This window comes from Chelonoidis abingdonii, chromosome 3 (genome assembly GCF_003597395.2).
Source record: "Chelonoidis abingdonii isolate Lonesome George chromosome 3, CheloAbing_2.0, whole genome shotgun sequence".
Lineage (NCBI taxonomy): Eukaryota > Metazoa > Chordata > Testudines > Testudinidae > Chelonoidis > Chelonoidis abingdonii.
In genome coordinates, this window is record NC_133771.1 from 58113378 (window position 1) to 58140319 (window position 26942).

A 26942-nucleotide genomic window follows, 5' to 3' on the forward strand; every position below is an offset into this window, starting at 1 on the left:
AAGAGGGGAAGATCACTGAGGTGAACAAATCCGCCAATAAGCGCAGGACCCACCAACGTAGAGGAGGAACTTTGTCACAATGTGTAGATATAAACACTCCAATGAACTAATACTTAGCTTTGCATCTAGTTCCTGATAGATTGCAAAAGGCAAAACTAAAATTTTATGGGGGTTATAGAAGGGCATTGTCTGCCACACTCACAGAATCTAGAAGTGGAAAACATCTATTAGGATATTGCCGTCTGCCCGTTGAGGATTGTTCCTTATTGCATAGTGGTGCTCTTACTCTTATTTTGCCTACTCTAGTTTTAAGTGTATTTCCTTGGTCATTATTCAATAGGCTAATGCATTTCACTATCGTAAATATTTGCTTTTAAAATTGTATCTCATTTACTCCTACCTAAATCCCTTCTGTTTGCTGAATGAATCCTCTACCTTTTGATCATACCCTTCAAATAATTGTAGACTATTCATTACTTACTCAACTTTTTAAATCTTTCCTTTCAAGTCAGTCTCTCCACTTCTCTAACCATTCTTGTCATATTTCTGTTCATGCATTTTCTTCAGTCCATCATGTCCTTAAAGTAAATGTGCCATATTGAACAAATATAAGACTTGGATATGATGTGATGTAATGTAGTCAGAATAACGTGCACAGAACTGGAAGTCAAGAACACCTACTTTCTAATTCCAGATCATCCACTGATTTACTTGGTAGGTTTGGTCAAGTCACTTAACCTCTCTGCCTGAATTTTGCCAACTCTAAAATGTGGGTAATACATAACTGTATTACTCAGGATGCTGAGAGGACTGATTACTTAAAGTTTGTAAAACAATACGGAGATGAAAAGTGCTAAGTATCATTGCTTTGAAGATTCAGGCAACCTCAGTGTGCTTCTCATCTTTACATTTCACTACCTTATTTGGTTTATTAATTAGGCAAAAATAGTTTAGTGTCTACATTTTTTATCAGTAGTACATATTTGTATATGATTGAAGAATTTAATTGTACTGTTTGTTTATGATTTTCAATGAGAAAAAAAAGGCATGAGACTCTTGGCTCTTATAAGGGAACAAAGAGGAAGTAATATATTACAGGTTTAGTAAACATTTAACTGCCCTCTTCTCATTTTAAATCACTCCCGAAGAATCACTTCTAAGCCAGTGCCACAAGAAGTGAATCAACAAATACACTTGTATGTTACATTATATAATATAATTTTTCTTTAAAAAAAATCTGACTGCCCTGTGTTACACCTTTGCTCAGTAACTCTGTAATCTGATTGCTGTAACCTCCTGTTCTTCCTGCAGTGTCCTCTCTCCCTGGTTTTACTGGCTCACTTCATTGCATCATATCTGAAATTAGATAGAAATTCTTTGAGATTAGGACGTTGGCTGCAGTAAGGTATCTAGCACACATTTGAATGCTGGAAAATAATAATAGGTTTCAAAGTAGAACAAAAGAATATTTTCATTATCTGCACTGTATTCTTTTAAAACTTCAATGTCTGCTTGATTTTCAGGTACTGATCTTGCCTTTCCAGCTTCAGTCCATGACAATGTAATTTGCAGTAAAACATTTCAAATTCTTTACAAAAATGAGGAGGTTTCTGTGAATGATGTTATGATCTTCAAAATTAAAATGCTCTTCGATGAACGGAAGGTAATCTGTCATTCAAGTATATTTAACTATTCAGATACTTCAGATCCTTTCGGCATAATTTGCAAAATACTAAACATAATTGTCATGTTTTTAACTCCTTTTCAGATTGAAGAATCCCTTAATGAAATGAATTTCCTGCTATCCTTAGATCTACACTTCACAGACACAGATTATTCGTAAGTTTAAAAATAATCTATATTTTATTAAATAATTGAAATGCCTGTTAACTGCTTTTTTTAAATGGATAGATTAAAATTATAACATCGTACATACAAAATATTGCTCAAACACTTTTAAAATCTACAATGCTTAAATTATTTTAAATCAGCTGTTCATATATAAGAAGTTTATTTCTATAGGCAAGGATATCTGGTTAATCTCTTGAGACAGCTTGCAGACTTTAATTACTGGGTTTAGGAGAGGTTCCTTGTTTACCTATTCATCCTGCTGTTCCCTTTTAGAGATGTAATTATATTTATACATGATATGGTATAAAATAATACTATATTTAATATATTAAAGTTATTGAAGACCAATATGGCTGTGGCCTTGTGTTGTTTAAATAATGGCTTGCTGTTTCTTGTATTGGGGATTTTATTATTGGATAACTTAAAACATTGTTCCAGTAATTACACTTTTTTTTTCCCCCAAGGCCAGATGATCTGAGCACACTGCAACTAATTAGTAGCCGAACTTTAAAGTTGCACTTTAGCTTACACCAGGGCCTTCATCACTACGTCAATGTTATGTTTGATTACTTCCACCTCTCCGTCATATCTGTTACAGTCCATGCTTCTTTGCTTGCTCTACACCAGCCATTGATCAGGTAATATCCCATTAATAAGATTCAATTAATGTATTGGATTATTAGTTACTGTAACTTACTTTAGAGTTTTGATGAGAATGAATGTAATACTTAGAGTAAGTTTATGTATATGATATATTGTGCTTTATGATGTTTTAGATTAGAAGCTGTTTTGGTGTTTTTTTGTTCTTTTCCTAAAACTGCGAAATTTTGAGTTCTAGTTTGTGCTAGAATAAAAGGACTGCAGGTGGTAAAACACAGATAACTATAATAATTTAATACACTCAAGAGAAAAGAAGTAGAGAGCAAGCAATATCATCCTCTGCTAGTGTTCATACAATCTGTAGTTAGGGTGAGGTGATCTCTATTCATTTTATTTATCTTTTTTATCCATGGATTGAATTGAGCTGATGCTCAGCGGCTTCTTGAGATAGTACTCTTCCCTGATTTCTACACTTTGTACTCCAGAATCTGCGTTCATTTTTTTTATTACATCTCTAGCCTTCGTAGATGTGAAGAAAAGCTATATAATATGAACACAGTATAACTAGTGTGGTAGTGTCTTTTTGAGTGTTCAGGCAGTTGAAAAAGTAGCTGAGGTGTAAACTTCCATTGATTATTTAAATGGACCGTTAACTCTGAAGCATAGTGATGACACTATCCACATCAGCTTTAACTAGTACATAGATTATCAAAGGATATGCCAGAAAGAAGGAGGATAACCCTGTTATGAATTGAGCGTAGTCTACTGCACGTGATGCTTCATTTTGTCCTGGGTGAAGGAGCTTAGTTCGTGGACAGAGCTTGGGAGAGTAACACCACTTTTTCCTCCCACAGTGTTATGTTATAATTATTTTTTGCAGGAAGACCCTGTGGAATAACGAATAGAGGAGTATGTGGGCGTATACATTCTCATTCCAGCAGGGTTTGGAGTGACCCTGTATTTAGTGGTATTCTTTACTGGTACCTTTCTGATGGCCTTACCAGTATGTGTTAAATTAAAGTGTTTATTTTAAGAGTTTCTTTTTCTTATTTACATGCCCATACGAAACTTACATTTCAGTAATCTAACTGATGGAGCTTTAAAAGTATTCTGTTAGGCTGTCTGCAGCTGTGGAAAAATCTGCAAAAAAAACTTTTTTTAAAGTACTATATATATTTATGCAAACAGGTAAACTAAACTACTAATGCCAAATTAACAAAACAACTATCTGTTTCTCTTCTCCCCCACCACAAATAAGCAATATCATGCTCTGTAGCCTACATTTATATTCTACATCTGTACTATTGTGACTCAACAACAAAAACAGGACTCAGCTGAGCAGCTTTTACCATTATTGCAATCAGAGAACCTACTGAATGGTTTTATTTGAATATTATTTGTATTACAATAGTACCTAGATGTCCCAAATGAGAGCAGGTCTTATTGTGCTTGGTGCTGTATGTATACATTTTAAGAGACTATATCTCCCTTTGTCTTGTCTATTTAGAAAGAAAGTATTGTTTCCCTTGCCATTACAAAGATCAGAACTGAGGAAAGAAACATTAAGGGTATGTCTATACTGCACACTCCTTACAGCGACGTGTAGAGTACATACACTGCATGTCCCTCTAGAATGTTTGTAAATAGCAAGGGAGACAGTGCGGCACTGCATTTGTGAGTAAAGACGTACCAGAACCCTTCGGGTATGTACTCTACATGATTCTCTGTGCTCTCAAGTAGTGCATCTCCTGTATATCCTGCTATTTTTAGCAGTGTAGTATCCTGCTTCTTCCCCACTGTGAGAGCCTTTCCTCACTTTCAGAGTCTCTCTTTGTGTTGGGGAAAGGCTCTGGCAGCTCCCTGCTGCGAGAGCCTTTCTCTGCTTCAGGGGGCTGCAAGACCCTTCCCCTGCTACCTCGTCATTACCAGAGACCTTCACTAACTTGTGTAACTACAAGTCACAATGTGGATGAAGCTTGCTTTTCATTCTGGTGTGTAGCTACAACTAGAGTAACTCCTCACTTAACATTGTTGTTATGTTCCTGAAAAATGCTACTTTAAGAGAAACAATGTTAAGTGAATCCAATTTCCCTGTAAGAATTAATGTAAATCTGGGGGTTAGGTCCCAGGGAAATTTTTTTCGCCAGACAGACAGACAGACAGACAGACAGACAGACACACACACACACACACACACACACACACACACTATCAGTTTTAAGCAAACAATTTAATAGTGTACACAGCAATGATGATTGTGAAACTTGATTGAGTTGGTGAAGTGAGAAGGTGGAAGAGGGTGGGATATTGCTGCTAAATGTTGAACTAGCACTCAGATAAAAACAACAAGGAGTCTGATGGTACCTTAAAGACTAACAGATTTATTTGGGCATAAGCTTTTGCGGGTAAAAAACGTCACTTCTTCAGATGCATCTGATGGTAAATTTTTGTGGATACAGACTAACACGGCTACCCCCTGATACTTAGCACTCGGATGAGCCCTTAAGTGTTAACGTGTTGTTAATATAGCCTCACACTCTACAAGGCAGCACAAATGGAGGGAGAAAACACAATAGATGCATGGCAGTGGCCACAAACATTCCTTGCGGAAACTGAACATGATGATGAACCCACGCTATCCAATTGGAGCACATCAATTCCCTCCACTTTCCAAAGTGTGTGGGGGGGGGGGTGAGTGAGTGAGATAGAGACACACATTGCCCTTTTAAGTACTCTGACCCCACTCTAAGTACACTGCCTTATTAAGTAGATCAGCAAGTTGAGACAGCAACTGCTGCCAGCAAGCTCCCTCCATCCTGTGCCCTGTTGTGTTTCCCCCATCGCTCTGTGGAGATGGGGTACAGGAGCAGGGACAGGGAGACACTCTGACATCAGCACTCCTCTCCCCTCTGCGTCCCCTACACAGCAAGCAGGAGGCTCCTGGGAGCAGCTCCAAGGCAGAGGGCAGGAGCTGCACATGGCAGTGGAAGGAGGGACACCAGAACTGCCCGGCAATTGATGGCCTGCTGGGCAGTTGCCACACAGGGAACTTAAGGAAGCTTATAGGGGGCTGCCAGCCCACCCTGGTTCCAAGCACCCACCAGCTAGCTCCAACAGGCTGCTCTTCCTGCAAGCAGTGGACAAAGCAGGCGGCAGCCAAACAATGTTATAAGGGAGCACTGAGCAACTTTAAACGAGCATGTTTTCTAATAGATCAGTGACGTAACAATGTTAACCAGGATGACATTAAGTGAGGAGTTACTGTTCCGTGCTCTCTGGCACCCATGGTGTGCAGTGTAGACATAGCCTTAGTGACCAACCCAACTCTCACAGAAAGTCTGTGATAGAGCTTGGGAATTGAACCCAGATTACCAAAGTCTCAGAGCAGCATCTTAACGACAAGATTATCCTCCTTTTACCATCTCCTTTTTAGAACATATATTCTGTCTGTGACACTGACTACATCTGCTTTATTGGTTTTACAATACAAGTCAACAATGGTGCTGAGTCTGGGACTAACTCAGAAACATTATTGAAGTTCTTTTCTGATGCAGTTCTTTAAGTAGATATATTCTGTCAATGTCTTTGACCTTAGGAGTTGACTTTTATACTTTCTCTTGCAATACAGCAATTTATGCTGCAGACTAGTCAGAGAAAGTGGTGGCTCATTGACTCGTGGTGATTTACTGGAAGAAGACTATTTGGTTCAAATGCAGAAGCCAAAAGACTTAGCTGCTGACTGTGGTTAACAGCCAATAGATAAGGAGGTGCCTGCAGCAGCTGCTGTTAGTGCACTTGCGGTTGCTGTCACTGCTGCCCTTGACCTTGTCCCTGGCCTTTTTCTTTGAGGTTCTTGTGACTGCCACAGTGGCATTAACATCTGCCCTTCCTTTTTATTGGCCATCCTTTGCCTAGTCTCCTAAATTTGTAGGAGTCAACAGATTCTGTCTTCAAACACCTTCCCCAAATTCTCTTAAACTGTTCCTCATATGGGGGTGTGAGGTGTGTGTGGGGGAAGAATCACAAATTTTTTGTTTACAGAACACACCAAAAACAAGTGTAATGGGTGGAAAAACAAACAGCATTACACTAATAATATTTATTTTGTTTCTTAAACACAGATTTTTCTTTAAATTATGTTTCTTTGCTTTCCTCCCGAATCTTCAAATACTCCATGCCAGCTCCTTCTCTTCCTCTGAAATCTTCCTCATGAGTTCCAATGCACAAAGTGCACGGGTAAATGTCAGTCCACAAAACGATATTACAGGAAGGTGAATTTATTATTTAAGCTGCAGCATCCCCTTAGCTATGGTGCACAAATTTCACATTTGCTAGCAAAAACTGTTCTTATTTGTATGTATGATGTTTTCAGAGAATCGGGGTAATATTTTTCCATGGCACCTTTATACAATACTGGCAAAAATTTTGAGTTTGCTGGTGTTTTGTGTGTGCAAATTTTTCCTCCCAGTTTTGGCTCTTACAGTGGTGAGTGAGTGGAGCAATTTAACTTTATATCTCATCTCAGTATAACGTGAAAAGAGACACTAAAATGAAGCAGTAATTTTCAAGTTGCTGTAGTCATCATTGGAGCAGAATGTTACCGGTTCACCCAGAAATATTTTTGAATACTTTTAAAAATCTAATTATCCAGAGTGTCCCTTTAAATACTTTTCAAGAAATTTTCAACAAACAAGCTTTGCAGTTGTTATAAGAAGGTACTCAAAACCAGTAATTACCTGAACATCTTGATTCCCTTTGACTTTCATTAAAAACACAAATGATTTGTGTTAAGAATTTCTGCTATTATGATAAATAATTGTGGCACACACTCCTTATTACATGTATTCAATTCACTTTGTGTTTATAATCAAGTGGATATTTTTCTCTATTTTTAAATGGTTCTGGCAGCTTTCCTCGTCCCATGAAGAATACTTGGTTAAACAGGAACACACCAGCACAGCAGAGGGACACTGTGATTCCTACTCTTGAAAGTGTGGTCTTCGGCAGTAACTATACAAAACAATTATCAGCAGATGTAAGAATATTATTGATTATTTTATTTATAATATTTCCTGATTTTTATTGGGTAATAATTCTTTTTGAATGGTAATAAAGGGCAAACTTAATTAAAGGCACTTTACTATACCTAGTGACATAACATAAAGGGAATAATTTTACCAAAAGGCTGTGATATATGTTTCAAGTTCCCTTTTATAGAAAACTTAAAATATTTAATGTAGGGCTGTTGATTTAATCACAGTTAACTCACGCAATTAACTCAAATACATTAATCATGATTAAAAAAATTAGTTGTGATTATTTGCAGTTTTAATTTCACTGTTAAATTATAGTATACCAATTGAAATTTATTAAATATTTTGTGCTTTTTCAAATATATTGATTTCAATTACAACATAGAATACGAAGTGTACAGTATTCACTTTATATTATTTTTATTACAAACATTTGCACTGTAAAAATGATAAACAAATGAAATAGTATTTTTCTGTTCACTTCATACAAGTACCATAGTGTATCTTTTTATCATGAAAGCGCAACTTATAAATGTAGATTTTTTTTGGTTACATAACTGCCCTCAAAAACAAAAGCCTATAAGTCCACTCAGTCCTACTTGTTCAGCCAGTTGCTAAGAGAAACAAGTTTATTTACATTTACAGGAGATAATGCTTTCCTCTTCTTGTTTACAATGTCATCTGAAAGCGAGAACAGACATTCTTATGGCACTTTTGTAGCTGGCATTGCAAGCTGTTTACGTGCCAGATATGCTAAACATTCCTATGCCCTTCATGCTTTGGCCACCATTCCAGAGGCCATGGTTCCACACTGATGACGCTCATTAAAAAAATAAAGAGTTAATTAAGCTTGTGCCTGAACTCCTTGGCGGAGAATTGTATGTCTCCTGCTCAGTGTTTTACCTGCTTTCTGCCATATATTTCATGTTATAGCAGTCTCGGATGATGACCCCACATGTTGTTGATTTTAAGTACACTTTCACTGCACATTTGACAAAACAGAAGGTATCAATGTGAGATTGCTTAAGATGGCTACAGCACTCGACCCAAGGTTTAAGAATCTGTAATGCCTTCCAAAATCTGATTGGGACGGGGTATGGAGCATTCTTTCAGAAGTCTTAAAAGAACAACACTCCAATGTGAAAACTACAGAACCCGAACCACCCAAAAAGAAAAGCAACCTTCTGCTGGTGGCATGTGACACAGATGATGAAAATGAACATGCATGGATCTGCACTGCTTTGGATCTTAATCAAGCAGAACCCATCGTCAGCATGGATGCATGTGCTCTGGAATGGTGGTTGAAGCATGAAGGGACATGTGAATCTTTAGCAAATCAGGCAGGTAAATATCTTGCAACACCAGCTACAACATTGCCATTCAAACGTCTGTTCTCACTTTCAGGTAACATTGTAAACAAGAAGCGGGCAGCATTACCTCCTGCAAATGTAAACAAACTTGTTTGTCTGAGAGATTGGCTGTGCAAGAAGTAGGACTGAGTGGACTTGTAAGCTCTAAAATTTTACATTGTATTATTTTTGACTGCAGTTATTTTTTGTACATAATTCGGCATTTGTAAGTTCAACTTTCATGATAAAGAGATTGCACTACAGTACTGGTAGTAAGTGAATTGAAAAATACTATTTGTTTTGTTTTTTACAGTGCAAATATTTATAATAAAAATAAATATAAAGTGAGCACTGAACATTTTGTGTTCCATGTTGTAATTGAAATCAATATATTTGAAAATGTGGAAAACATCTAAACATTTTAATATAAATGGTATTCTATAATTATTTAGCAGTACAAATAATTGTGGTTAATTTTTTTAATCACTTGACCACCCTAATTTAGTGTGTTTATCTTTTTTGTGAGATTGCACTCCAGTGGAAATTGCAGGCCCAGGGATGAGTTTCAGTTTCAGATGAGTTTGGGGTGGAGGATGATCTACAGAAAATCTTTTTAGTTATTCTGCTAGTGCAATTTTATAGTATGTGATTAATATGTATACTAATCTTTTTTTAGGGTTGCAGTTTTGTGATTGCGGAGTCCTTCCTGAATCATGCCTACAATCTCCACTATACACTTTGTGCCAGTTTGCTGCTTGCATTTAAAGGGTTACACAGCTATTTCATCATGATAGCAAAGGAGCTCCCCTCCTCTCACCGAATAGAACTGGGTATGCTGAACACAAGAAAATAAATCACTTTTATTTTCTATCACAAAGATATTTTTCTGTCTTCTTGCGGTGCTCCTTAGAAAAGCCTGCTTTCTCTCCCTTCTTCTTAACTGAAATATAATTCATCTTACACTTTGTACCTGTTGTGCACCTGCTATTTTATGACTGGAATTGAAATGAGTCTTATAATAATGATCAGAAAGAAATATAACAAAAAATACTGCCATCAAGGTAATAAGATTTAAAAACTGGCTTTAAATGAGATTAAATTATTTTCTTGTAGCCTTTTCAAATCATTTACGTTAATATTAAAAATATTTGAAGCAAATCCCCACCCTAGTCTAAATACTATATTATGCTTATGTGCATGCTGTAAGGAATCATGATTGTTGTATATAAGTAAGTTTAAAGTTTGATTCTAAAAAAATTCTAAATGCTTTAAGTTTTGATTTGAAAAGAATATCATGGGGAAAACCTGAAAATAAAGCCTCAAGAAGAAATTATTTCTAAGTCAATTTTTTGTTGTTTAAAGGCTGTACACTCTAAATTGACATAATATTAATTACCTGAGACTTTGGAAAAACAGATTACACTATGGACTAAATCTATGTAACTGAACAGTCAGTAAGATTACACTTAGTTTTCAGAGTAGCCACTTTCTTATCATGATTAAAATTGAACCATTAGAGAACATATTTCTACAATGAGAAAGCATACAAGGGGTCTCAATAAATTTTATTGACTTTAAAGAGGCTGACTAGAGTTTGAATCAGCCACCTTTTGCAAATGGAGCTAAAGAAATATTGCTTTAAAATATAGTTCTAATAATAGGTCTGTTCTACAATAGGAATTTACTTTAGTATATCTTGGTCTCTCAGTGGTATTAAAAATCCATGCCCCTGAGAGACATAGCTACACAGACCTAACCCCCAGTGTAAACAGAGCTAGGTCCCTCTTGGGGAGGGAGATTACCTGTGCCAATGGGAGATCCCCTCCCATTAGTGTAGGCAATGTCTATGCTGTAGCATTTTAAGTGAAGACATACTCTAACATGCAAGATTAGTACTAAGGTAATCTCTGTTTTGAGTTGTGGAACCAAAAAGATGGCATAGATGTAAAGGGATAATACATTGGCATTCTCAAAGATCACTAGAGTTTATATCAAGCATGTTTGTGTTGAACGTCAAAACTTTTTGGCTTTAAAAAAAAAGGGGAGAGAGAAGGGCATTTTGGAATCCATGAGTATGTTGTTTGATAGGTGTTACCATTTCCACTACTGTTAATTAGCTATGTCTTTTAACATTATAGGATGAGTAATCACTAGGCATTTACCATGCAGGACTTTGAGATGTGAAAAGTTGGCAAAAAATGAAGAAAAAAAAAAGAATTTATTATATAAATACATAAATAAATACAGTATAACCTCAGAATTACAAACACCAGAGTTACGAACTGACCAGGCAACCACACACTTCATTTGGAACTGGAAGTACACAATCAGGCAGCAGCAGAGACAAAAGAAAAAAAAAAAAGCAGACACAGTACAGTACTGTGTTAAATGTAAACTACCCCCCCCCCAAAAGGAAAGCAGCGTTTTTCTTATGCACAGTAAAGTTTCAAACCTGTACTAAGTCAGTGTTCAGTTGTAAACTTTAGAAAGTACAACCATAACATTTTGTTCGGAGTTACGACCATTTCAGAGTTATGAACTACCTCCATTTCCCTGGTGTTCATAACTCTGAGGTTCTAATCTATTTGATATAGTGCCTTTTTCTTCCTGCATAAAAATTTATGTTCATTAAAGTACCATTTACACTAGAAACTAGGCTTTCTATAATCAAGAACAGGATCAGTGCTTATAGTCACAGTGCAGAGTATATTGTGTGTCAGTTACTTTAATCTTCCTGTGGTGGGGAACACTCTTTTTATGTGAATGACTCAGCTTTTAGTAAGGAAACGCCTTATGTGCCAAATAGTATCTATTGGTTTTACTCTTTATGTAAAGATATGCTTAGAATACCAAAATTACTTACTTGAAACTCCAGATTGAACTCCTGAATGAATCACAGCTTTTTCTTCAGTTCCCTAACACATTGTATAAAATAAAATATATATAATAAAATAGAATCCAGGATTTGAATAATACAACTGTAGAGTATCATCCAAGGCCCATTGAAGTCAGTGGAAAGATTCCCATAGTGTTAGGTGGGTTGGGCTCATACTGACTTTCAGAATCTTAATTTACCTTGAGATTCTGCAAGTTTGAACAGAAATAATAAAAAATAATATATTTAGTGCTTTGACAATTGACTCGTCTTTTATTTATTGATATTTTCTGTTTTAATTTTTTCTCAGTCTTCACAGTTTAGTATGCTAATATCTTTTCTTTTTTCTTGTCTGTGAATTTTTTTTCTTAGTTCTGTTATATTGTGTATATACCTATATCTGGACTGTTTATATGACAACAGTGACTAAAGCCGTTTATACAGATACTAACATTACTAACATTATTCACTTTTTGCTTCTGGAAAATAACCATTACTGATAGCTAAGAACAAGGACTGTTCTCTTTAAAAACTAGCAATAATCAGAGACAACTGCACTTCTGTGAAAATAAAAAAATCCCTGCACACTAGATTTTCACATACTATAATACATGTTTTATTTTTGTCATTTGTTGTTACTATTTATCTTGAGTTTTTACATGGTAAAGTATATTTTATATCTGAGATTCAAATAGGCTTTTTGGGGAAAAAAATCCTAAATCCTTTTTAGATCTCATAAAAAGTATTGTTGTTCTTTGTTTTAAATAAAATGTCTTTATCTTGCTTTAATTTTATTTCTTTTGTTCACTTAATTCTATGATGTACATTTTTATTCATTTAAAAATGTTGATCTGTATTTTTTTAAACAAATTGTATTTGCAGCAGCATACGCAAAATACTATTGGACTTTATAAATAAACCTAATTGTTAGCATTTAATCAATGTTCATTTTTAAAAAACAAAACAGGCATTAGAAAATTTCAAAAACATCCTTAATGTACATCATTAGTAACACCTAATCTAGAAACTTTACTAAAATTATATGCTTTAATGTTCTATTCTAATTGCACTAATTTCTAGGCTAGCAATAAACTTTCTTACTAACTTTAAGGCAAATAAGCACAGATTGGAAAAAAAAGAGTGTAGTAACTAGTCATCTGTGTGCAATCCTTATAACTAGCCAAGGCCAGCATGCAGGTCCTTTATGAACGCCTTCTCAGAAGAAAATATCCACGAACCCAGAGAGACGCGTATCTAGGTATGTTTTTAAAGCAGGTGATATAATCCCTTAGATTTTTATTATTAGTGCAGAGTATTTTTGTTTCAGGTCTAAGGAGGAGCAAAAAAACTAAGGACCAATTCAACCCTGATGCAAATGTGTGGAACTCCAGTGAAAACAGTGGCTGGACTAAATCTAGCACTGTATATCAGTACCATGAGCTACTATTGATACACAGTTTAGTTTCTTTCTGTTTAATAAAATAGAAGTGATTGATTAGTTAAATGGCTTCAACTGATTTGAAATCAAATAACCGGAGAAAACAAGAATTTCATTTTAGCTTCATTAATTGGTACAACTTAAAATTTCTAAATGATAAAGATGAATGTATTTTCTTCCTGGGGAATCTTCCATGTCTCTGCAGGAGCCTCCCGACTTATTTTCTCTTATTTCTAAACCAACCAGTTCTCAAAGCTTAAATTGCAACTGTTCTCTCTTTGGAGATTGTCAGCACTGTTCCATAATTGGTTGGGGGAGGATGATATTGTAGCACACTCCAGCTCAGATGTTGGGAGAGAGAAACTAGTCCACAAATCAGTTGCAGGTCTCTTACATGGCAGTGCAGAGACTTCTAGCAGGCCTAGTGTATTATGACTCTGTTTTGTCTGGAATAATATAAAGATCCAGCAAAATCATATCAAATCATTGCTGGATGAACATTACTGATACAGAATATTTTACTTTATAAGGTGGTATGATTGAAGGTTAGTTATATTCAGCTAATTATAGTATTACAGTTTCAGTTTCATCTTTCAACTTGTTCCTCAAAGTATTATAACTGGGATGTAAAATCAATTTTGGGTTGCAGTTGACACGCATGGTAAGCTTTCAGAATGATGATGGTTGAATAAGCCAAATAATTTTTTTCACAAGTAACTGAATTTGCATGGTACCACACACAACTGAAAATATATCTCAGATGACAAATTTTCATTTAAGTTTGTTGTGAGGATGGAATAATTATCTTTATCAGCTATTTAGATTATAGGAATGTATGTAATTGTTTTTAATTGCTGGTTTTTACAAGTTTCTGACAACTTGCATTACTACAAATTGAAAGCTTGGTTTCTCAAAACGAAATAGGCTTTTAGTTATGTAGATTAGGTCATTTGATGTTACTTTCAAGCTTTTTTGAAAATAGGTATTTTAAATACATTTTTACCTAAAACATTGTAAGAAATCCATTGATATAAATTAAGTTGATGTTTGTCATTCTGTAAATATTAAGTATATCCTGAAAATTTTATAACAGGAAGTTTTGTGTTAACTCATGTTTCCCTGAGAGAATGTATTTCCTCACTTGTCCTTCATTTTTATGATATTGCAATGTTTCAAAAATGGAATTAACCATACAAATTGAACACAGCAATTAATTTTGAGATATATTCTGACATCCTTATTCATGCAGCCTGAAGTAAGATGGCAGAATGTTCCCTAAATTAGTGTTTGTATACAGATTAGTCTAGGGTAGTTATCTGGTATTCCATTTTTTGAAATACCTACAATATCATGAAAATCAAGGACAACTGAAGAAATAAATCATCTCCTGGCAATATAAATCAGTGAGACTATTGAGAGTTTGATGTAAGGCTCATGCATAAATCTTTGTAAGAACTGGGCCTTACTCTGCAAACAGTCCTGTTAATTTCACCACTAACTTCATTCTTATTAAACAGTGTGAGTAAAGATGGCACATAAGAATTTCCAAAAAGTAGAAATATGTTTATAAATTAGTCATCCACATTTTGTGATCTAATTTCAAGCTGCCTTCATGTGCGATTACACAATATTGACAACTTGAAATGATAAAGAGTAGTTCTTTTTGAACAAATATGTATGCCTTGAATAATTTGAATTAAGGTAACAAAAGTGGTAACTTTGGTAGCCTGGCCAACTTATTTGACAAGGTATTACATCTGAGAGAATTCTTTAAAAATAGATTATTTTTGAGTAGATGAGAGATATGTAGTTGTTTTGTAAGTGTTCTTGGCATTCAGTTGCTACCCTCTTTTTTATTTAAATAGGTTGTGTCCCATTCTCACCCCTGCACATGATCAGATTCTACTGTTATGCTCTAAATTCTTTCAAAAGGAAATTACTGCCATTCCAAATGTATAGACAAAATAGTTCTAATTGTTATTTATTTCAGAGCTGCAATATTTCTGATAACATCAGTTTGGCAGATATTTAAAAGTGTAGTTTTAAAGAATAATTTTTTTAAAAATGCATAGGACCCTTTTCTAGTTAGACTTAGGCTCTTAAGTCATTTAGATGCCTCAGAAAATTTTATGCAAAATGTTTAGTTTTACACTATCAAGTATATAAATACATATACAAATTATATGTACATTAGATGTACAATACAAATGCTTATGTACATATAAAACAGTGTCTACTCAGACTTCTTAAAAGAATAAATTAAAGTTTTAATTATTCAAAAATTGTCTATTGATATGAAAGCATTTTAGTCCAGAAGTTTTCTTTAGTTGAGAAAAATGAACAATTTATAACGTTCAGAAAATAACTGCGTATAACTGTGGAACAGCTCCAGAAAACTCTTACACGTGTGAGTATTAGGTGTGCAAGCAATCCCACTAACTTCAACAGGACTGCTTATGTGCTTAATTTTTCACATTTAGAAGGGGATCAAGGCCTGTGTTACCTGAAATAAGGAATGTACATCATATAACCAACCCTTAGGCCCTGATCCTGCAATCCAATCCATGAGAATGAGTCCTACTGAAGTGAGTGATGCTGTGCAGGGGTCCAGCCACACTGATCTGATTGCATCATCATGACCGTAGTCTTGATTTAAGTCATGAACTTCAAATCACTAAAATACAAATGTCAATTCCATGCTATTGTGCTGCTTTACTTTAAAGGGATATCAATTAAAAAATCACACTTATTTTACCTTAAGTTGTAATAGGTAATATCTAAGGTTACTAAGATCAAAGGAAATTTTTTTCTCTCTTTATCAATAGATTTTCTTTGGGTATTTGTCAGCATATCTTGTGTCCCTGTTCCCTCAGTATTGTCAGTTACTCATTTCCCATTGTTTTTATAAGTCTTTCAAACAGCTACAGGAGAGATTTTTTAAAAAAACAGGCAAATGTAATTATAAAATAAAAAACAATAACATAGACACTTGCGGTCTTAATAATTAGTTGAAATGTTGTAGTTCAGATTTTGAAATGTAATAGATTTCAAATTAATGGTGGTACTTTAAATGACATCAAGGTTTCTTTGAGTCTTTTTAGCTAAATTGCTTCATGAAGGAAGTTGATTTGTTCTACAAGTTGGAAAATATGGGTCTGAATTTGGTAAAATATAATTTCATGCCTATGCATCCTAATCTTTCCAGAGAACATAGATGTAGAAGCTCGCCTTACAGAACTGTGTGAAGAAGTAAAGGTACTTTTTGTCTTTTATTCATAATAAATGTAAAATAAGTTAAAAGCAAATTATTTTCTATCTGTATTTCATAGATTGCTGCAGAGAAAAATTATTGATTTTGGTAATTTATTTTCTGTGTTGTTTGTTGCTCATTCCAAGAGATGCTGTATCCAACTTATGGATTGTGGCAGGTTGAGAGATACGGTTACTAGTGATGTTTGAAATGCAGAAGATTACTGACTCAGTCTTAATTTTGATAATATTTCTCCTTCAGATGGACTCTTCACTGCCAAACTCTACCAACGCTTCTTTACATTCTACTCTCTTCTAAGATGTCTTCTCTTTCTAATCCTTCTCTGCCTAGAATCTGAGAAAATTAAAAAAAAACAAGATTTTCTCTCAACAGCCTTCTCTTCTTCTACTTTATCTCCTCCCCAGGTTCTGATGTTTTCATTCTGCTATCCCACAACTGCCCAACCTCCCAGTCTCCCTCACTACTTTCATTCACTCAACTTTCCTTATTTTGCTAATACACACACAATTTCAAGTATGCCTTTGTATTTCCTTTCCTAAAGCTTAAAGCAGGAGTTCACAAATATTTTCTTAGTGTGGTCCATCTCCTCTGTTATTCAGGAATATGCAGTCCACTTTCTCCTTCATTCTAAATAGCATAACTGAGGCAGTTACATACAGCAGTGTAGCTTAGATTACAAAGAAATATTAGCTAAAAATAAATCTTTTCCTGTATTTAATATGATGTGAAAGCTAGAAACAAGGAAAGTCAGCACCATGTGACTAGGCAGCTCTCTCTGGACCACTTGGAAGTGTTTCACAGGCCAACATTGCTTCACATACTGAAAGCTTCTTAAATTTATGTAGTCTTCTTCATCTCTTTCTTTCTTTGGGCATAGCTGACCACACCTCTCTTCCTTAGATCCTCTCTTAGCTTCCTCACCGCTGCATTCTTCTGGCTTCCCCTGCATTGCAGTGAACACCATGTAATCTTCTTCAGAAGTGTGTCATCATTTCCTTTCCCCTGTTCTCTTATCCATTAGTATCACTTAGAGGTTCTGTCTCTGTTCCCCATCTCTTCTCTCATCCTCATCTAAATGATTACCAAATCTCTGTCCTTTTTCTTTTCTCTCCAGTCTTGTGTCTCCAAGATATCTCCTCTTGGCTTGTCCCACTGTCATCTTAAACTAATCTTTCCCCAAATGGAACCTTTTATCTTTTCCTCCTCTTTCTTTTTTTCTGACTGTTGAAAGTACCAGTATTTTCCTATCTCTCAGGATTAAAATCTCTGTGAAGTTTTTTACTTTGAATTATTTACTCCTTAAACCCTCAAAAGCATGCTGGATGTTTTACACTTACACCCTCCCCACAAACACACCACAAGACCAGATTCCAGCCACCTATGTGCTGAACACAATATTAATATTAACAACAAAGTGGAAAGAATGGAAGCCAAAATAGGAAAAGAACAAGTTAGACTATTTAGATAAGTTAAATGCATTCAAGTTAGCAGAGCCTGATGAAGTTCATCTTAAGGTGCTTAAGGAACTAGCTGCAGGAATATTGGAACTTTTAACAATTATCTTAGAGAACTCATATAGGATGGGTGAGGTCCCAGAGAAGTGGAGACGGGAACAAAGAGGAATTACCGAGCAGTGAGCCTAACTTTAATATTTTGAAAGATACTGGAACAAATTATTAAATAATCCATTTGTAAACACCTGGAGGATAATAGGGTTATAAAGAATAGCCGGCATGGATTTGTCAAGAACAAATAATGACAAACCAACCTAATTTGCTTCTTTGTCACGGTTACTGGCCTCATGAATTGGGGGTGGGAGGGGCGGCAGTGGGAGCAGTAGAGGTGTTATATATTTTGATTTTAGTAAGACTTTTAGCAAAGTCCCCATGTGAAATTCTAATAAGCAAACTAGGGAAGTGTGGTCTAAACCAGTGGTTCTCAACCAGGAATACGCATACTCCTAGGAGTATGCAGAGGTCTTCCGGGGTACATCAACTCATTTAGTTGAGTGTTTCTCAGCATGAGCGTCATGACCCCTAAGGGGTTGCGAGACAGATTTAATGGGGTTGCAGTGAAGGGCCAGCATTAGGGTGTAGCAGCAGGACAATTGCCTTGGGCCCTACACCACAGGGGGGCCTGTCAAGCTAAGTTACATGCTTCAGTCCCTGGAAGTGGGGCTCAGGCTTCAGATTTCTGAAAAGGGTGCGTAGTATGGAAAGGTTAAGCAGCACTGGTCTAAATGAAATTACAGTAAGATGGGCGCACAACTGGTGGAAAGACCTTACTTAAGAGTACTTATCCATGGTTTACTGTCAGATTTGGAGGACGTATCTGATAAGGTCTGACAGCGGTCAGCTCCGAGTCCAGTACTATTCAGTATTTTCATTAATGAGTTGAATAATGGAGTGGAGAGTATACTTATAAAATCTGCAGATGACACCAAACTGGGAGAGGTTGCAGGGACTTTGGAAGACAGGATTAGAATTCAAAAGGACCTTGACAAATTGGAGAATTGGTCTGAAATTCAATGAAGATGAGTGCAAAGCACTACATATAGAAAGGAAAAATCAAATGCACAGCTACAAAATGGGAAATAATTGGCTAGATGGCAGTACTACTGAAAAGGATTGGGGGGGTTATCGTAGATCACAAATTAAATATGAATCAACAATTTGACTTCATTCTGGGGTGTATTAAAAGAAGTGTCTTATGTAAACCATGGGAGGTACTTGTCCAGTTCTACCTGGCACTGCTGAGGTTTCAGCTGGAGTATTGTATCAAGTTCTGGGCACCACACTTTAGAAAGGATGTGGAAAAACTGGAGAGAGTCCAGAAGAAAGCAACAAAATGATAAAGAGTTAAGAAAAAAATAACTCTGAGGAAAGGTTTAAAAAAACCCTCTGTGCATATTTAGTCTTGAGGAAAAAAGACTGGCTACGTCTTCACTACCCGCCGTATTGGCGGGTAGCAATCGATTTCTCGGGGATCGATATATCGCGTCTCATCTAGACGCGATATATCAATGCCCGAATGAGCTCCTATTGATCCCGGAACTCCACCAACCCGAATGGCGGTAGCAGAGTCGACATGGGGAGCCGCGGACATCGATCCCGCGCCGTGAGGACGGTAGGTAATTCGATCTAAGATACTTGGACTTCAGCTACATTATTCACGTTGCTGAAGTTGCGTATCTTAGATCGATTTCCCCCCGTAGTGTAGACCAGCTCTGAGAGAGGACCTGATAAGTCTTCAAATATGTTAAGGGTTGTTATAAAGATGACTGTGATAAGTTGTTCTCCCTGTCTGCTAAATGTATGACAAGAAGTAATAGGCTTAATCTGCAGCAAGGGAGATTTAGGTAAAATACTAGGAAAAGCTTTCTAACTAGAAGGGTAATTTAGCTCTGTAATATGCTTCCAAGGGAGGTTTTGGAATCCCTGTCACTGGAAGTTTTTAAGAATAGGTTAGACAAACACCTTTCAGAGAGAGTCTAAATTTACTGCTTCCGCTCAGGGGCTAGACTTGTTGACTTCTCGAGGTCCCTTTTAAGCCTTCATTGCTATGATTTCTGTGCTGCTACAGTGGTTTACAGAGGTCAGAAAGAGCTTCCTGGGGAAGGGCAGCATATAGGACCAGTAGATGAAGCCCTAAATTGCCTGCCTCACAGTGTCAGAATGTGGCAGGGTTGTGGGGCAAGAAAGGAGGTGATTGGAGCACACTCTGCTTCGGCAGTTCTGCCCAATTCTGCAAAACAACCCATAACCAGCCAGGTAAAATTAGAGCAACCCATTAGACTTCTCTAAATTACACTATGGTCAGTATTAGCCCCCAAAACAGAATCTTGGAGGCACAGAGATAGATGGAAGCTACCTTTATCCTGCCTCTCCCCCTCCTTCAGCCTGGGCTGTGCCCTGAAGTACATGCAGCCTAAAGTTCAGACAAAATGTTAAATGAGAGCAACAAATAGTGGGAAGGAACTGAAGAAGGGAGGACTTGTGCATTATCACACTACATGTAATTCCTGATTCTTCTTTCTCTGTAACGTGACCAAAATCAGCTCTTTCTTTACAAACTCCGCTGCTAAAACCTTTGCCTCAGTACCTTGGTCATTTCTCACCTCACTTACCTTCTCTTACTACTTCTCCTGCCATTCATATGTTTATAGTAGGGCTTCAAGAACATGCAGCTGGTCCAATAGCAATTTTAATGTATGGTGCTGTATTTTGAGATCAGTTTAGATTAGTGTTAAAATATACAAAGTAGTGAAATATTGAGATCCCTTATTGTGGGGAATACTAACCAAAGACGCCATCCCTAGCACTCAAATTACATTTAACTCTAATGGAGCCATGCTACAAGAGACTGTCTGAGGGATGCAGTAAACTATGAAGAAGGAAAGACTCATTTCCTATGTGTCTTTCTTTTGTGAGGGCCTGGTTCTATGAGGTCATTAACACCTCGTGAGAGTGGGCCTTGAGGAAGCAAACTGACTTAAAAATACAAGTACCACACAGTCATAATCAGTGGGGTCAGTTCTGGAGAGGAGATTACTCTTGTTTTAAACTAGTTGTAAAATAGCATCAATATCTCAGTTTTATCCTCACAATACCCATCATTGGCTGTGACACAAGTTTTGTTAGTGTCATGTTTCTAATTCCTGATTCCTAGTTTTTGTACTTGACGCTGTAGTTTAGAACCCTACCAAGTACAGTGGATATAACCTGGCCTTCATTTTAAAATTACAGTTGACACGAGTCAAGTTCTTATTGTAATGTAAGACGATGTGACCTGATTCTAAAAGACTTTCCAGGGTAATATCTGAAACCACACAAAAAGTGTTCTGTTAGTATTGTAACTTTAAATGAAATGAATTGTTTTTGATGTTTGGACAAAAAAGCTTTAATTTAAGAGTTCTTTTTTTGTAGAATTATTGTAAGGGTAAATATTTTACCATATGAAACTGAGTTTATTTCATTAGTTTTGTGTACATGTGAAGGCAACATTTATAAACAAGCATTTATAGATTTAGTAAGAATATTTTTTCCTAACTTCAGAAAATGGAAAATCCTGATGAACTGGCAGAACTTATAAACATGAATCTTGCACAGCTTTGCTCTCTTCTGATGGCTCTGTGGGGGCAATTTCTAGAGATCATTACCTTGCAGGAGGAAGTCACAGCTTTACTAGCACAAGAACATCACACACTGAGGGTAAGTATTGAACCTGACAGTTGAGCATGAAGTAGAACAAATTCTTTTAAAGCGTTATTGAGGAGCTTTTAATCTGTAAACTGGTAGGTTTTCAATGAGATAACAAATTCTACTTTTTTCTGCTATGTTTGTGAAAATCAGAAGAGTAGAACTTTTGAATATATCTTTTGTACTGCATTTATAATTGTGGATTAAATTATTGATGCTAATTGGTGAAATGTGATTTTAAAAGTACCATATATACTTGATCATAAGCTTGTTCATTTATAGGCCAGCCCTCCCCCCCAAATGGGTAAGTAAAAATGGAAATATTTTATAACCCGTTTATAAGCCAACCCTATAATTCAGGGGTCAGCAAACTTTGGTTCCCGGGCCATCAGGATAAGCTGCTGGTGGGCTGAGATGGTTTGTTTACCTCAAGCGTCTGGAGGCACGAAGGTAAACCTAAGTAAACAAAGTGTCCCGGCGCGCCAGCTGCTTATTGTGATGGGCCAGGACAGCAACTGGTGGGGAATTTTTTTGAGAGGGTGAAGCTGGGAGTCAGAGGAGTAACCCCTGTGACCACCCTCCACATGACCCCATCCCTATCCCGGGGCCCCCACACTCTCCCCATACCATCCCTTTGGGACGCCCACACTCTCCCCATACCATCCCTTTGGGACGCCCACACTCTCCGCATACCATCCTTTCCCATCTTATCTGGGGAGGGCTGGGAAGGATGTCTCTGACCTGGGTGGAGCTGCTCCAGCAGGCTGGGCAGCGCGGCCACAGTCTGCTCCGATGGGCCAGACCGGGCGGCACGGCCGCAGCATGTTCCAGCTGGATGGGCCAGGTGGTACAGCCACAGTGTGCTCCAGTGCCCGGATGGCGCGGCCACAGCCTGCTCTGGGGGAGCAGGGCCAAGTGGCATGGCTGCAGCCTGCCAGCCCCGGAGCTGCAGCTGCTTCGGAGGCTGGGGGGGAGTAGCGTGGCCAGAAGTGGAGAGACTCTGGCCCCGCCTCTTCCGTTCTGGCTGTGCTGCCTCTCCTTGCCCCCTCTGTTGGGGGTAGGGGGTATGTCCCACCTCTCCCTCTCTGTACCCATTCATAAGCCAACCCCATTCTCTGGTGCTTCCCTTTTTTACTAAAAACATTCAGCTTATGAACGAGTATATACAGTAATTAAAAGACACATATGTTTACTACAAAACAGCAATTAATTACATTTCTGAATAAGAAAGCCAGCTTAGAAGATAAATTTCAGGCTCAGGAGAGGTAGCAGTTGTGCAGAATAATATATTTTTCTTCAGGAGTCCTACCTAGCTGGTCTACCTATTGTACTTTGCTGTTGCACGTAAGCATTCCTTGCCAGTCATGAATGAAAATGTGCAGCTTAAGGAATGATAGCATTCATAACTTCTTAAAGAGAGAAGCCTATTATGGGAAATCTTAGAAAAGAAGAGACAAATCAGAAACAACCTAGAATATGAGTGAAAAGCATCTGCCTTGGGCTTATTTTGGGCAAAACAGAGGTGATACTGGTTAAGAGTAAAATATTTTCAAGAATAAGCAAAAACTATGACCGGAACCTCAAATGAAGATATTTTCTCCCTCCTCTCTTCAATTATCAAGTAGGGAGGTAAATATCTGTTTTAAAAGTTAACCATTTAAATTATTATAATTATGTTGTTTAATAGGTTAACTGATTAAAGCGAGAGGGGCTGCTCTGGCCGGCCAGCCTGGGTGACAGAGTTGCTTTGGCAGGACAGCTGGAAATAGGATTGGAGGGCCAGCCCAGTGGATGGAGTTGGCGGGCCAGGCTGGGGCTGCTTCAGCTGGCCTAGGGCTGGAGTTGGCGGGCCAGCACAGCTGGGGCTGCTCCGGACAGCCAGGCTGGGGGTTAACGGTTTAACTGTTTAGTATTTTACATCCCTTTTATCAAGGTTATGTGCAAAATTGGAGTGTAGACTCTGAAATAGTATGAGTAGCTAGAAACCTCTTCTGTTTATAGCTGATCAGGAAACAGTGTCAGACCTTATTGAATGAGACTTAACCACAGTGATCCATGACTTTGTCATATTCATGCTAAATTATTGTAATGCACTATATCTGGGATAAACAAAAAGTCATCTGGAAGCTGCAGCTGGTAAAACACTTTGCAGCTGATCCGTTGGCCCATCAGACCACATTATACCAGGGCTTTATACATTACAGTAGTTACCTATCCAACATAAAGTCCATTTCAAGGTTCTAGTCCTCTACAAAGCATTGGCTGGCCTTTGACCCAGCTGTCTCAAAAACCTTTTTCTTTGAGCCCCACAGTTATGGTTATCGGGGACACTTTGATTGAGTCCAGGGTATACCTAACACAAGAGCTGGATATTCTGCCTTCTTAATGAAAGAACTCATGGCTGTGGAACTGGTTTTTCATGGACAGACTAAGCCTTGAATCTTGATGCAAAACTCATTCTGTAGGGAGGATATTTTATTAGTAGTTGGATGACCCCACCCAACTATGTATCTATCCTAATCTTACACTGCCACCCATCACCGTAGTATCTGAGCACCTTCCATGTAAAATCAGTAGCAATAGTGAGGATCCTCCAAATTATTTCTGAGGTTGGACATAAAGGGGAAGATGCTCTTACTTAGAAATAGCTGTATTAAAGCCCAGATAGTATGTCGATGTTTACAGACTGTGTGTATAATAAGAATACAAAAACATAATTTTTTTTTCTCTACCTCAGCCCTGATGTTAAAGATAAAATATTTTAGGTAATGATTTGTATGTGCAGTATCTTGTTTTTAAATATCCTCTGATTTTAATTTTTTTTAATCTTTCTAGCTCAGTTATCTTTGAAAATTAAATATTGATGCACTTATTTTAGGTAATTTCAGTCTACTTCATCATATATGCTGAACACCCCATTAACTGGGTTGAGATAGACACATCATCAAAAACATTTTTTCCCATGATCCCTATCCCTGCCGGCTTCCACTCCACTGTAATGTCCCACAGAGTTTCTGTAGAGGTCCCCTCCATATTTTTGACAGCATTGTATGGTTTTACAGTAGTGTTTTTATCTTTATATTCTTTTTATATCCATTTGGGATATGATGTATTTAAAAGGAACTTGTACTGTGTACTAATAAAGTCATTTGCTACTACATGGTCCTGCTTTGGGTTCTGTCTTTTGAAGTTGAGCAATGACTGTGCTTTCAAGCTACTTTTGACCTCAGAATCATTTTTGAGCATAAACATTGCTCAAATTTACTTTTTTGGTAGAAAACCAAACTTTTAAATCTTCAAACGTAGCTACAGGAATATACTTCCCAGAGATGCAAATCCAGATTCACAGCCCCAAGTTGGGATGGAATAATTCCGTGTTATCCACAATGTAGGGTCATATGGAAGGATGCACACTCTGCCATGTTTCTGAAGTGACAGCTCTGTACTTGAAGTTGACCCTTTTTATAGCTAAAAAGAACTAAGCTAATCTCATCTCTTTTTTAAAGTGATCTGCAAGTATTTTTAAAACAAAATTTTAAGGTTCCCATACAGTAGATGCAGTATCCAGACATCAAAGGTGAAAGGGGAATGCAGGACATAAGTAATATTAAACTTTTCTTTTTGTTTTAGGCCTGACAAACTCAAGTTGTTGGGTCTGTCTCAGGGGTCGGCAACCGTTCAGAAGTGGTGTGCCGAGTCTTCATTTATTCACTCTAATTTAAGGTTTTGCGTGCCAGTAATACATTTTAACATTTTTAGAAGGTCTCTTTCTATAAGTCTATAATATATAACTAAACTATTGTTGTATGTAAAGTAAATAAGGTTTTTAAAATGTTTAAGAAGTTTAATTTAAAATTAAATTAAAATGCAGAGCCCCTTGGACCGGTGGCCAGGAAGCAGGCAGTGTGAGTACCACTGAAAATCAGCTTTTGTGCCACCTTTGGCACACATGCCATAGGTTGCCTACCCCTGGTCTAGCTCTTTGGCCACAGTTGGGCATGAATTGAGTGATATACCATCAACTAGGAAACCCTCCTGGAGCCAACTTGTAGGGGGCAGTTAAATGGAGCTTTTTAAGTTTATAGAGCACTGGTTTGCAAAGTTGATTTTTTATCATTTTCTGTATCAACAGATTTTAAAAAACCTGTTTCTCTGAAACAGTGTGCAAACACATGCCTTTTAATGAAAAATAACCAAAAATCCATGTCCACTTAATTGAACCCCATATAGGTTGGCTGCAGGATTGAGCAGAAAACTTTGGTTCATGTTACAGTCCATAGAAGACAATCTGCTCTTCACATATCATTGGAGCAGCAGCCAACAATCCTGGAGTTATGGGAACCTAAAATTTAAAAAGAAATAGTAAATTTATGAGCATCGATTTCAGAGAATGTTTGACTGTGTACTTGAAACCTAATTCTGGGATGCACAATATAGCACTTTGTGTTGTGCACTAAATACTAGTGTTTATCAAAGACATCTGGGTCTGTTTTTTATGCTCATTGTATGTCTTGATATTGCAGTATAAATACTGAAGCAATTGTGTTGAATTTTTGTTGTTGGAGACATTCAACACGTAATGCAATTATTTTATTTTTTAAAGTTCTTGCAGATTACCTTTAATAAGACATCATCCCTCTGAGTTAAAAATTGCAACAGATATTGATTGCTACATTACAAAAATAACTATAGTCATGTTGCATGAGAGTTTGTGTGTACACAGTTACAATGTACAGTTAATGAGGTTTTTGGTTAAATAGGTTATGGGGGAAAATTATTTAAAATTAGAACGTTTTTTTTTATAATATAAATCAATCAATCTAGTATGTAAACATTTTGTAATGATAAATTTTTGTTCTATAGTGACATCTTCTGTTAGGCCTGAACACATCCTGAAACTACTTCTTCCCACCTGATGTCCCTACTAAAATTTTAAGAAAAGTTTTAAGAAAAGAAAAATTTTAAGAATCTCACATTGCCTGCCTGCGCATCTCTGGGCAGCAATGTGTTCTCCACAATAATAGGATTCGTTTTAAAAGATCCCTGGTCTTTATTTATTTATTTCTTATTGGAAGACCATAAAACACAATTGTGGGGACTTCATGATAAATGATTTATAATAGAGTACAAAACCTTTCACAGCTAAGTCTCTATTATGAAGTCATCCAAAGTTGGTGTCATAAACAGATAGTTAAGGGTTAATGTCTCTTTTACCTGTAAAGGGTTAAGAAGCTCAGTGAACCTGGCTGACACCTGACCAGAGGACCAATGGGGGGACAAGATACTTTCAAATCTTGGTGGAGGGAAGTCTTTGTTTGTGCTGTTTG

The 26942-nt window shown here is 37.0% G+C and overlaps 1 protein-coding gene across 1 annotated transcript in view; it reads left to right on the top strand.

Moving 5' to 3' along the window:
* The window catches only part of FAM135A (family with sequence similarity 135 member A), a 142826-nt gene that overhangs the window by 63365 nt on the left and 52519 nt on the right, over positions 1-26942 (top strand). Inside the window, 8 exon segments of the mRNA XM_075063752.1 lie at positions 1524-1663; positions 1769-1839; positions 2316-2489; positions 7360-7486; positions 9510-9663; positions 12889-12966; positions 16352-16401; positions 21472-21627. Coding sequence (XP_074919853.1) covers positions 1524-1663; positions 1769-1839; positions 2316-2489; positions 7360-7486; positions 9510-9663; positions 12889-12966; positions 16352-16401; positions 21472-21627 — 950 coding nt within the window.